This window comes from Plectropomus leopardus, chromosome 11, assembly GCF_026936395.1.
Source record: "Plectropomus leopardus strain MGB_pleo_1.0 chromosome 11, ASM2693639v1, whole genome shotgun sequence".
Lineage (NCBI taxonomy): Eukaryota > Metazoa > Chordata > Actinopteri > Perciformes > Serranidae > Plectropomus > Plectropomus leopardus.
The window spans coordinates 24948926-24962110 of record NC_142186.1 but is presented as its reverse complement, the minus strand read 5'-3'; the positions used below and the strand labels follow the sequence as shown (position 1 = coordinate 24962110).

At 41.1% G+C, this 13185-nt stretch overlaps 1 protein-coding gene across 1 annotated transcript; it reads left to right on the top strand.

Moving 5' to 3' along the window:
* The first annotated feature begins 5058 nt into the window (after positions 1–5058).
* Positions 5059–11404, top strand: wnt4b (wingless-type MMTV integration site family, member 4b). The gene is given in 8 exon segments (XM_088084385.1): positions 5059–7910; positions 8301–8454; positions 8536–8620; positions 8724–8855; positions 10244–10474; positions 10477–10622; positions 10733–10895; positions 10983–11404. Coding segments are annotated over 8 exon segments (1170 nt in total). The 5' UTR covers positions 5059–7821; the 3' UTR covers positions 11153–11404.
* The last annotated feature ends 1781 nt before the right edge of the window (positions 11405–13185 follow it).

Below are 13185 nucleotides of genomic sequence, written 5' to 3'. Positions count from 1 at the left end.
TAACAGTTAAACAGTCCATTTTCTGTCAGTATCATACACAGTATGTATTTCGTACCATCTTGTTTCAGCTCTTTATTGAAGCTTTACGATCGTAATACTGAGTATTCGGCTTTTCTTTGGTTGAATAACAGGTGCTGAAGTTAGCAGTCCAGCAGAGGTTAAAAGATCAGTTCCTGCAGAAATGGCACGATGAGCTCCAACATTTGAAAAGTATCAACTTTTTGGAAACCGGAGGAATGCCTGGGCTATTTGTAATCTTCGAGTCTCTAATAGCAGAATTCCAAAATTAACAGGAGGATAAAAAGGCTCGGAAAAGAATTAAATGATCCATCATTTGCGTACTGACAACCATCTGAGGGATGAATACCATGTTTTGTTTGAATGTAAAAACACAAATATTGTCAAGAATAGGAAGAAGTACTTGCCAAAATATTTTTAAAACCTGTCAATGTTTGATGTTCACATGGGTGCTTTTTTAAGTAATGACTCAGGTTGTGTTAATAATTTAGTCTAGTTGTTTGCGACTTGTGGTCTACAGTAAATAAATCTGAAAAACTACAACCAAAGACTCCATGTGCTTCATGGCAGCATACTGATGTTTTAAGCATAGTTTTATGAACATTGACCCAAAATTCAGTCGTGGTACGTGGAGAAAGTTTGGGATCTCTGATAGAATTTGAAATTCAGTTCTGCTGGTTTGAACAATGTTTGGCTGCACATCAGGAGCTTTGTTGTGGCTTACTGACCCACTGGAAGGCTGCTGCTGAGTAAGGCAAAAAGACAAATTTGAGGCGGACAACCATGGATTACTACTGCACAAAGCATTTGAAGCCAGTTTCCTGCATTTTACATGGGTGTTTTGGTTTTAAAGATGTGTATGAGTCAATGGCGTAAGGAAATTACAATGGGCACTAGTGCATGCTACTATCAAGGGCCCTAATGCAGTGTTTTTTGTGGGGATTTTTATAAATTATTTAGAATCAGAGTATTATTTTTTAACATTTTTTGTTGTAGGTTGCCACTAACCATTTTATATATTAAAAAAGTGAAAACCATGATGAAGTTGTCTTTTCAATGGTATAAATAGCAGATGGCACAAAATTTGATTTAATGTGAGTTCTTGTTTGAAAATATGCATCTTTCTAAAATATCATTTGTAATTCTACATGTTTTCTGCCCAACATATTGTTGGATAGCTCATGTGCAGCCTTGCTACTTGTTATTGTTTGCACCCCTGATATGAGCTTTCATTTCAGATGATAAAATGGTTTACACTAGCAACAATATTAATTTATTCACTGTTAAACACAGATGTGATCAGTAATCTCAGAGCTAACAGCCTTTGACTTCGTGGGTTCGTGCTTTGCTCCCTGAAGGCCAGAATTGCATTCATGGACCTTGAACATTTTAACTACATTTATTTTGGTCTTTTCTAGTTCATATGAATAAAAAATTCTGTTGCACCACAGGTGGCATTTTCTGCATGTTGAGTTCAGCAGATATGGTAACGTAAGACAAAGCAGGTTTATTCGGCAACAAGGTAATCAAAGTGAAGCATCAAAAGCATTGAGACAAAATGCAAAAGAAACACATCCTAATGTGATTAAAGAGCTAGAGAATAGAAAATACAATTAAAAACGGGAGATGGACGGTAATTAGTGGCGGTGAGTCATTGCATTTTGTTTTTAAGGAGTAAAAATTAACACATTCACCGAGGTGTTGTGTTCCCATCAATGCTGATCCGAGCCAGCGCCAATAAATACCTGTGACTACTGTAGAGTCATTTAACCCGGAAGGAAATGCCGATTGTTCATTTTCTATTACATTAAAAAGCAGATGTTAGCAGGTGTTAGGGGTTTTTTGTGCAGTGGAAAAGAGTTTTCAGAGTTGCAGCAGACCTGCAGTTTTATAGGAGTTTGTTCCACATATGCAGTGCATAAAAACTAAATGCTGCTTCTCCATGTTTAGTCTTGACTCTGGGGACAAAGAGCAGACCTGTCCTAGAAGACTTGAGAGGTCTGGATGGTTTATAGTGTAGCAGAAGGTCAGAAATGTATTTGGGCCCTAAACCATTTAGTGCCTTATAAACCAACAGTAGAAATATTTTCTCTGAGACAGGAAGCCAGTGTAAAGAATTGAGAACTGTAATGATGTGCGATCTACTTTCTTAAATGGTAAGAGAACGAGGCACGTATAGCCAGCCAGAAGGCCTTTCACTGCTTCCTCTGCTATATGGCCACACTGCAATATTCCCCACTGTACAGTACATGTAGATCGCATAGCAACAAAGGCCTATGTCTGGCCGTTGTCTGTTACTATCGCTTGAATGCCCCTGACACATGCATGTATGCGCGTGCACATACGCTCACGTGCAGCTCCGTCACCAACACCTCCTCCTACTCTCCCTCCATCCCATATACACTGCCATCTTCCCACCTCACACACCCTCCACCCCCCCAACACCACCATCACTCCATAATATTCATGGGTCGTCCTTTTCCCTCTGCCCCCTCCCCCCATGTGCACACAGCTCACCGCCCACTCTGCCACCCCCCCTTCCCTGCCTGACAACACCACCGCCCGCCATCCCATAATATTCATGCACACACTCCGCACACATTCATACACAGCGGTGCGTTCAGCTCTTTGTTGGCAGAGATGCCTGAGCAATGCGAGCGTGCTCATGCACAGCAGTCGTGTTTCTGCCTGCTATGATTATTTCATCCGCATTCAGACTGCTGAGGCAGGTAGCCCTCAAGTGCAGAGAAGTAACAAAGCAAATGAAGGTAAAAGGTGGTGGGTCACATTTCTATCTTGTAATGACCTTGGGTGGGAACATGTTCTTGGAGTCCAGAGTCCCCCTGAGGCATCTTCTCTGAACGAGGCCCATCATCCATCCCGTGGTCCATCCATCAGCGGACAAAGATCAGTTTAGAGTTGCCCCACCTCGCAGCAGAGTCTCAAGTCTGCTGCTGCCTCCCGCTATAACACAGGGAATACAAGTCATCTCTATGTATGTCATGCTGAAGCTTTAACAAGCATCTCTTTTGGCTCTGCAACCTGGCTACAGTCAATCAGCACTGGACCATTTCAGCATGATAAAATGTCCACAAAATGGGGGAAAGATAAAGATTAAAAAAAAGAGGGCAAGTTATTTACGAGAGAGGGGTGAAGGGATGAGCATAACAGAGGCGCCGGACATGACAGTGGCTAGCTCATCACCATGGCGTTGCTGTGGGAGACAGTGGAAGACGTCACTTGGAGAAACAGGGGACACAAAGGAGGAATACGACATGAGGAGGACAAAAAAAGGAGGGAAGGGGGCCTACAAGAAACCTGTCTTTGCAGATGTAGACAGAGGAAAGTGTGAGTGTGTGAGAGAAAGAGAGGAGGGGGTGTTGGGATGGGGTGAGCGTTTACTTAAGAACTGGGTGTCAGAGGGTTCAGGTAAATGGGCCACCAAATCCTGGACTGGAACCACAACTGAGTCTGCAAATGTTCCAGTGCTGCACTGTTTCAACAAATGAGCCCTTAGGAGGAGTAAACAAGTTTCATCAGGTGTGACGAGACTGTTACACACATCTTTTTTTTATTGTATCGGCCTCTGGGATTAAAAAGAAATGGCATAATTTAATCATCCATAAAATTAAGAAAATTGCAGCACTCCCATAAAAATACCCATGAAGTAAAACCACAGATAAAACAACATTAAATAAAACACACTAAGTACAGTTTTGTCATAATCAGTCACAGAGTGCAGCAGGGTGGCATTTATTTATAGGCCAACATGGAAGTTAACTTCGCCCTGGTTCCCCTGTTAAAAAGTCAGTGGGATACTTCCATTGGATTGTGGATTATTACAGAAATTAGGCTCTGCTGCAAATGAACGTTTATAATACAGATCATAATGATGATGACAGAAAAATAATTTTTAGAAATGAACACTACTTAAATTATTTCTGAAGCATAAGTGCAATCACTAGAAGAAAAAGCTAAACTTCTGCTATCAACGAACTAGACCACATTCGACTTCACCACCACAACTAGACTTTAAAGCCATGTTCAGTGTGATAACACTACTTGTAAGTCATTTTAAGACACTAAAAGGCTTTAAAATTAACAGGTGGTGCATTCACTGACATATTTTACGTTGTCGCACAAGCGAAGGAGCTCAAGTAACTCAGGTTTTTGTTCACAGGTGAGGGTAGAGAGGAGCATTTGGTGCGGTGTCTGCAGTGATGCAGGAATTGCACCGGACTGCCGTGGTGAAGAGGGAGCTAAGCAGGAAGGCAAAGCTTTCAATTTACCAGTCCATCTATGTTCTGACCCTCAATATGCTCATGAGCTTTGGGTGGTGACCAAAAGAATGAGACAGCGGATACAAGCAGCTGAAATGAGTTTCCTCTGTGGGGTAGCTGGGCTCATCCTTGGAGATAGGGTGAGGAGCTCAGACATCCAGAAGGAGCTCGGACTAAAGGACGCTGATCCTTCGCATTGAGGCTGCAGGACAGGCCCAGAAGATGTGGAGGGATTATATATCTCATCTGGCCTGGGAACCTCTCGGGGTCCCCCCAAGAGGAGCTGAAAAGTGTTGCTGAGGAGAGGGTTGTCTGGAGTGCTTTGCTCAGCCTGCTGCCCCCGCGACCCGACCTCGGATAAGCGGACAATAATGCAGGTATGGATGGAAAAAATGTGAAAGTTTCTTGAGCTTGTGTTAACCACAGACCTTATGTAAGGCATCTAAACAAAAACCTGTTCAATCAACTCATGGACTTAGAGACAAAGGAAGCCAGATTGCTAAATGTTAACTCATTTCTGGGTTTTAGGACTCAGTCCTGCATCATTCCTTATGGTCACCAATGATTATGGGCCCCAGTGCACGCTATTATGACGTTACCATGCACATATCGTCTGATCACATGATCGAACAGAGACTTGATACTGGACAGCATCAAGACACATATTACCCAGCAATCATTATTGCATATCTATAAATGACAAAAAATACCAAAGAAAACAGGTAATTATTCATTCCATTTAAAAATTTTAGTAGTTTATTGAGAGTTTATATAGAATAGGCATATAATTTGTTATAGATGTCACTGACTATTTTACAAAAAAATAAGGGGCATATATAGCAAATGGGTTAAGCTACATTTAAATCACCTATTTAAATGTTTTAAATTATAGATTAGTTTAATATTAGTTTCTTTGTTATTCATTAGTTCATTAGTACACGCAAGCCAGAGGAACGGTTTTGTCTTAGGTCTCATTCAAGGACTATGACAATTATTTTGTTTGCCTTTCTCGTGGAAAGAACAGAATAGTCAGCTTCAAAGTTACTGTAGGTCTTGCCGTTTATTTATCTGACTTAGACCTTAAAGCTACAGCCTAGTCGTCCACAACAAGTGAAAGAACAACATTCAAATAAACGCATGAAAAGTAGACTTTTAAAAAGCAGGCCAATAATTTGAAACATTCAATTCAACATTCAACATTCCTTAAACATTCAAGGTTGTGCCATGGAATAAAAGAGAAATAATACTTTTACATCTCTCACAGCAAAAAGAAATACATTTACAAAAGCCGCTGCCCCTCCAGTTTCAGGCCTATAGCGGACTACTCTTAGAAGTGTGAGAGATTCTCCGTAACGTTACATCACTGGCCAAACAGAAAAAGACAAAAAGAGGGAAAACTACTAAATAAACTGTAAAAAAAAAAAAAAAAAGCACACTTAAGTTGAATAATCACTTTATGCTAATGATTTGCAGTAAATAAAGATTACTCATGCTATATAGTCTGTATGTTGTGATGTGTGTTCCTCAGTGCATAAATAAAAATTTAGAGGGTAATCAGGTTACAACAATTATATCCACACAAATAATGTCCACTTTTTCTCTGAAACTGGGTGTCACTAACCTGCTTTGTTATTCTTTACAGCTTTTTCCTAACCCCAGTGTAACACCCATCCGCTCTCTCCTTATGCCCTCCTTTCCCTCCTATCTCGTGATTTATTTGCCTCAGTTCCAATATTTGTCGGCAGTGTGTTTTCTTCCCCTTGTCTAAATGTCACCCCTTCTTCTAAGACAATACAGGGAGTGGGAGAGAGGGAGAACGAGAGGGCAAACGCGGGGGAGATAGAGGAAGGGGAGGTGGGGGGGGGCTCGTAAAATGAGCAACAAAGTTTGGGAAAATTAAACATTAGGTAAGACACTTTTTCACATGCATGTGCATGTACGTGGAAACAGAAATGCTGTGTCACAGTTTCTGATGTGAGGGGTTTTTTTTTTGCAAAATGTGATGGATCAATATTCCTGCTGAGCAAATAGGAAACAAAAACTTCATATAACGTTTCTCAGCTGCAAATGCACTCACATTAACATGAATTTAGAAAAAAAACAGAACAAAGATACAATTTGTGGCAGTCATTCAAAGGTCATTATCTCCAGTGCAGACTCAGATTTTAGGTCTCATGCCAAACTGCACAATAGGAAGCATACTTACACTCTTAATACTTACGTAGTATAACTATTATCCTTCTCAACGCCTCCTCCTCCTCCTCCTCCTCCCTCAGCATCACTCCACACCCTGGATCACGCCTCTCCTCTTTCCCAGCCTCATTCTCTACCTCCTTTATAACCATCACTCCCATCTCACCGCTCTCACTCATTCTGCCGTTTCAACCCGGAGTGGACACATTTGTTTTCTCGGAACGCAACTGAGAACTTGCTGACACAATGTTTTTGTAAAAAAAAAAAAAAAATTACTTTTATTGGCACTTCTGGATTTTAACTTTTGTCTTTTTTGGGGGGAAATTCTGTTCAATTAAATTGGACGTGGACTTATTTTTGCATGCAAAGGATGAACCAGAGGAAAAATTTGTTGCTAACATTAGTCTTTTCTTTTTCTCATCAGAAATAAATCTGCTTCTTATTTGAAAATTACTTAATTCTGATCTGTTTCTCCTAACACAGGAGCAAAAGAATTGATCAGTGGGAGGTCTCCTGCTGTCTTCATAGGCTTCAGAGACAAGTTTGAGAACAGATAAAACAGGCTTGAATTTGATCACTGAGATGAATTTCTGAAATCGTGTAGGGTCACTTACAAGCCAATCAAGTTTTCTTTTGGATCTTTTTGTTATCTCAAGAGTGTATTATTTCTGACGAAATAAAGATTACCGAATGAGAGACAAAAAAAAAAGAGAATTCTAAGATCTTGAATTAAGATCAGGCTGAGACAAGAGGAAGACTTTTTCTCAGGGGCTGAATTTAAGAAGTCTTAGAAAATGGTCGAAATCTCATACTGATGTTAAATTAAGCTTTGTTATGTCTGACAAAGAGGAGATCTTATTTTGATTTTCCTTTACTCTGGGGAGTTTTGCCCGCAGTTTGTAAGACATTCCTGTGAGCATGCTTTCGCTGTCACTGACAGCACGAGTGAAGAAAGTGATGAACGTCTTTACTGATTAAAATTGGGATTAAATTTCAATCTGATCAACTCAATATCAAAGAGAAGGATAACTGGATATCACAGGACTATGAACTGGTAAGTCTATAGTGTTACTTTTGCAAAACATGACATTATCCACGAGGGTTTAATCTGGAATAATTGTCATGAAATTAAGTGTTTTTCTTTCTTTCTCGGTCTGTTAACTTGTCATTTCACCAGATATGCGGGGATCATCCCCAGACTCCGTGCCAGAAACATAAACCAACACCACAACAGACAGAGAGGCAGATCACTTTGACTGTGGAGACGGGCAGCGTGCTGTCCAAAGACCCAGCCTGACGCACAGAGACGGACGGACAGACAGACAGTCTGATGCCAACTGTCTCCACTGTCAATCTCACGGCACCACTCCTCCTCCTCTTGCTATGGGCAACCCACTCCACCATGGCAACCAACTGGCTGTAAGTCTAGCGTGCAAGGGAGGAAGAGAAAGAGGGAGTTTGTTTGTCATGCTATAACTTTTAAAAGATGGTGACATGTCTCTAAATCTCTTTCAGTCGCTCCCCTCTCTTTCTTTGTCTCACTCCTGGTGACCTTTTCTCTTTTCTTTCTCGCTGCCTTCACTGTGTCTTCTCTGTCTTCTCTGCCTGGTCTTCCCCTTGTTTCCATCCTCTCTAAAACTCGGTCGTTATCTCGTCATCCTTTTTGTACCCTCTTTTCTTCGTGCGCTCTTCCTCTTTTCGCTCCCTCCCCTTTTCTTCATTATGCATCCTCTCTTTTCTCCCCTCCTTGCACAATAATTCCCTTTCCAAAACACCTCTGAGTCACCACATCCAACCTTTGTGTCCCAGCTCCCTGGCGAGGCTGCCTCGTTCCAGGGCCGTGTCCGGTGCTGCCCCATGTGCACGGCTGAGGGGGCTGACCCCAGGGCAGGTGGGGGTGTGCAGGGCACGAGGGGAGGTCATGGAGTCCGTACGCAAGGCAGCCGAGATGGTCATAGAAGAGGTATGGTTTAAGGCTCATGACCAGCAGGAATGATGCAGTCATTAGAGCGCTATGTCTCACTGCTATGCATGTCACCATCAGTGCCAGCACCAGTTCAGGAATCGCCGCTGGAACTGTTCCACCACCCCACGTGGGATCAATGTATTTGGCAGAGTCATGAACCAAGGTATCCTCATATTGAAAATGTGTCATATAGAATTACCTGCTCCGTATGATGAACAACCCTCACATAAAGGATTTCTGCATGGTGTGCTCTGTTTTGATTTCAGGGACTCGTGAGGCGGCTTTTGTGCACGCTTTGTCCTCAGCAGCCGTGGCAGTGGCTGTGACCCGAGCCTGCACCCGCGGGGAGCTGGAGAGGTGTGGCTGTGACAGGAAGGTCAGGGGGGTCAGCCCCGAGGGTGAGCTTGGATACCACTGCATGAAAATGTAACGCATATATCCGCTCTGAGTCACATGGGCATAAAAAAAAACTGCTGCTGCTGTTCTCTCTGGTTAAAAGTTTCAAAAATAGAGCACTAATGTCCACATCCAAGGCAGAGATGTCACAGCAGGTATTTTTTCCATCAGCTGTCAAAGTGCTGTGAAATTACAGATTAGATTGTGGCCATAAAAAACACAAACTGCAGTGAAGCAGCTGTTTCTGCCTTGTGGGATCTACATTGTAAAAGTAAAGTATTTTTTGAAAAATTAAAAAAAGCCAGTGTCCGAGGTGCCTTAACATTTTTAAGTTGATTGAATGTTAAAGGACAAGTTGAATCAAAATTACAAAATTAACTCAACTTATCTTCTTAACTTCAGGCAACTTACAATTTTAAGGCAGTTTGGATACTAGTGTTTTTAAGTTAATGCATGAATTCACTGTTTAATGGATAACTTTGATATTATTCAGGCTGGATCCTATTAGCCCATGTTTTTGTGTCTGAGTGACTAATGGGAGCAAAACTTTTTGAAATTGGTTCAGTATTGAGAGTGAGTGCTAGTGCAGCCACAAAACAGGCCACAATTTAAGGGCATTTGCAACGGTCAATTTGTGTCTACTGAAAGTCTCAACGCCTTGACACTGACAGGCTCAGATTGTTACTCTGAGTGTTTGACAACAAAATGAGGTTTTCTGGGTATGATAACCAGAAAATACTGCAGTGTCAAGATATTACTGTATTACTGAATTCTTATTATTATTATTATCAGTTACAATGACCCTAAATGAATGAAAACAGTTTTCATACCACGGTATACTGCTGCAAACCCGCTGACAAGGATCCCTACAGAGGTCAGTATTTTGTTGAAGATCTTTTCTGTTAAACCAGAAATGGCCCTGAAACAAAATCGCCAAACCCACCAGACTTCATTTACATGAACGTTAATTTTATCGTCATAAAACACACTTTCAGTCAGAGTAGACAGAAACAGAGTAAACCATACAAAAAGCTAATTTGCTTTGTCTTTCTACTGTTCCAACAATCACCAACTCCAGTTTGGTTGAAATTAACCCTTAATTCAGCCAGTTAGATGTGAAAATGTGCTGGCTCCATATATACTAAAACGCTGTCAAAAACAAGCGCTTTTAGAGGATATAATGATGGTGCACAATTGCCCCGAGTATTTACATTGCAGCCTGTTTCACTGCCGCCGGCTCGCTCAGTATTGGAGCGATTTCAAAAAATAGTGTTGTTCCCATTCCTCACTTTGATACAAAAATACTGGAAATCAGGATCCAGGTTGAAAAACACAGCAGTGATTTTTTGTTTTAAATTGACGTGTAGTTGTTTCAATGGTCCCACCTCAGGCTTTCAGTGGTCAGGGTGCAGTGACAATCTGTCCTATGGTGTGGCTTTCTCCCAAACTTTTGTGGACGAACCGGAACGAGCCAAGGGGCTGTCAGCGGGGCGACCACTCATGAACCTCCACAACAACGAGGCCGGCCGAAAGGTTGGTGTTCGCGATTCTTTGAAAACATCTCAATTCATTTCCAAAATTGCCAAACGTGAGATTCATTCAGCTCTGCTTACATTCACCATCCTCAGGCCATCCTTCACAACATGCAGGTGGAGTGTAAGTGTCACGGTGTCTCCGGCTCCTGCGAGCTAAGGACATGCTGGAAGGTTATGCCTCCATTCAGGCGCGTTGGCGTGGTGCTCAAAGAGCGCTTTGATGGAGCCACAGAGGTATCGTGCTTCATTTAGCATAGTTATTAATCACATGTAGAAGTTAGCTAAATTGAAGCAGATATTTGAAAGTTCCCAGTCTGTAGCTCTCAACATCCTCCTGCTCTTAGGTCCGCCTGACTCGTATAGGATCCAGGACAGCCTTGCTCCCCCGTGACCCCCAGGTCAAACCCCCTGCTGCCAGAGACCTTGTGTACCTTGCGCCCTCCCCAGATTTCTGCCATCTCGACCCTGACAACGGTATCCCCGGGACTGCTGGTAGGAGATGTAACGGTAAGCTCCCGGCATGAGCGATAATACACATTATCAATCAAAATAATTACAGAAAAATGATGCGCCTTTCTTCTAAAACTCACCCAGGGACCTCTCGGCTAGCACCCGATGGCTGTGAGCTGGTGTGCTGCGGGCCGGGATACAGAGCGGGCCGGGCTGAGGTGGTGCAGCGCTGCTCCTGCAAGTTTTCTTGGTGCTGCTCAGTCCGCTGCCAGCAGTGCAAGAACACAGTCACCATCCACACCTGCAGAGTCTAGAGGAGCCGCAAACAAAACCAAACCGACCGAACAGAAAGACACGAACAAACCACGAGACGGACACTCCTGAACACAAGACAGGATAGGAACAACGTAGACAATGAAAGTTTATAGTTCACACCTTTAGCGCCAAATTATCTTACATATTTGGCCTTATTTTAACTCACATTCAAATGGAGCAGTGCGGTCAGAGTTAAGTTTGAGGATTCTGTTGTAAAAGCTGCAAAGTTAGAGCACGTGAAAAAACAAAGAACAATGACAAAGCATCAACAGTAAGTGAGGTACAAACACAACAGCGTGCACGGACATGCACACACACAAATGCACACGCACTCAACAGTTAATCTCACACTGAACTGACAAAGCTTTTAAAGCTGAACTTAACCGTAACTAACAGGGAAACATTGCAGTGCTATTTTGATTTTATGCAAACTCTTTGCGTCATAGACTAGCAGGTGTTTGAGCATTTACTGTATTTATGTCTTCTTCTCTATTCTGGTTTATTTATTTGTATATCTGAGTCTTTGCTTCACGTCAGCTGCAACATTTTAAATACCAAAATTAACTATACTTACTACATCTGTGTCTGTCTTGTGTTCTGCCCCTCATCTGCATGTGAAACTCTTCCATATGTTTCTGCACAAGCAGTACTTTTAGGTCTGTCCAAGAAATCTAATAAATACAGTAGTTTCATCAAAAATACCACAATATGTCTTTCTTGAGTTTATTTTTGACCAGATGTGTCTAAGATATCATCAAAATTTGAATTAAGCATATTTTTATATTCTGTTACTATGATTATGAAGTCTTTTGATTTAGGTTTTACTATAATTCTTATGATAATTACTGTTTTTTAAATATTTTATGAAACATTACTCTAATATTGCTTTTAGTGTGATTACGATGCACTTTTCTGCACTTTAGTAATGCATTTTATACTCTGCAGTTTATATTGCATCCACAGTAGCACTGTATTGTGTGACATCATTGTGCTGGTCAAGAGGTAGTGTCACAAACCCTTAGAAATGACTTGTTTAGCTATCAAGATTTGATTTATTCAGTCTGATATAATTTAAAAAGTCTAAAAGAGTCATATACTTACATAAAAATAAAAAAAAAACTAGGAATACCTAGAATTGCCTTGAAAAGTGTAAGAAAATATAACTCTTAAGCTTAATTTATGTTTCCTTTATATCTAAGTGTTACTTAAAATTAAGTTATATTTAGTTTTGTGAAGTTGTTGCAATTTAAAATTGACATCTTTAATTAAATTAATCTAAATTTTGGCAACTTCAGTAAACCATACCATACCATGTATGTAGTTTCTTGTTGTTAACAAAGCAAAACTCGCAGATCTCCCAACTTGATAATTGGCAAAATCCTCTTTGTGATGATCCAGTTAAGTCAGACTAACTTAGTTTACTGAGGCTGCTAAAATTATATCATGAAAAATATTTAATTTCCTTTCTCAAGGCAATTGGTTTCCAAGATTATTTTAAGTAAGACCAGCTTTTCAGATTTTACAGTGTAATGTGGAAGATACGGGTCATTTCATACCTGGGAAATCAAACTTTTTTGGCTTCACATGCCACTGAGCAACTTTTATGGGAATGAACAAAGCCCCACCTTCAGTGCTGTATCCAGGTTTCTTTATAAATCCATGGTTTTAAGGCTGCATGTGAGTCAACATGCATGGTTGTATTTCAAAGACGGTCATTATTTTATTATCATTTTAATGTGTACAGGTTTTTGTGTTACGGTTTTTCATTATGTTTCAAATCCTCCTGCTGATAGAACTTGGATCAATCAATCAGAGATCAATTGAGATTTTAAAGATTTACCCCTGCAACTGTGGTGGTCACCCATAACAGCCTTCTCTCACAATGATGTTAGTGAGGAAAGAAAATCATATTCCTCTGCCTACTTTATTACTTTGTGGCACTTCGTATGGCCTTATCACACGAATAACAACAACCAATCAGAGCTGAGGAATCTCTAACATAGCTGTCAATCATGTCGATCTGCAGTCAAAC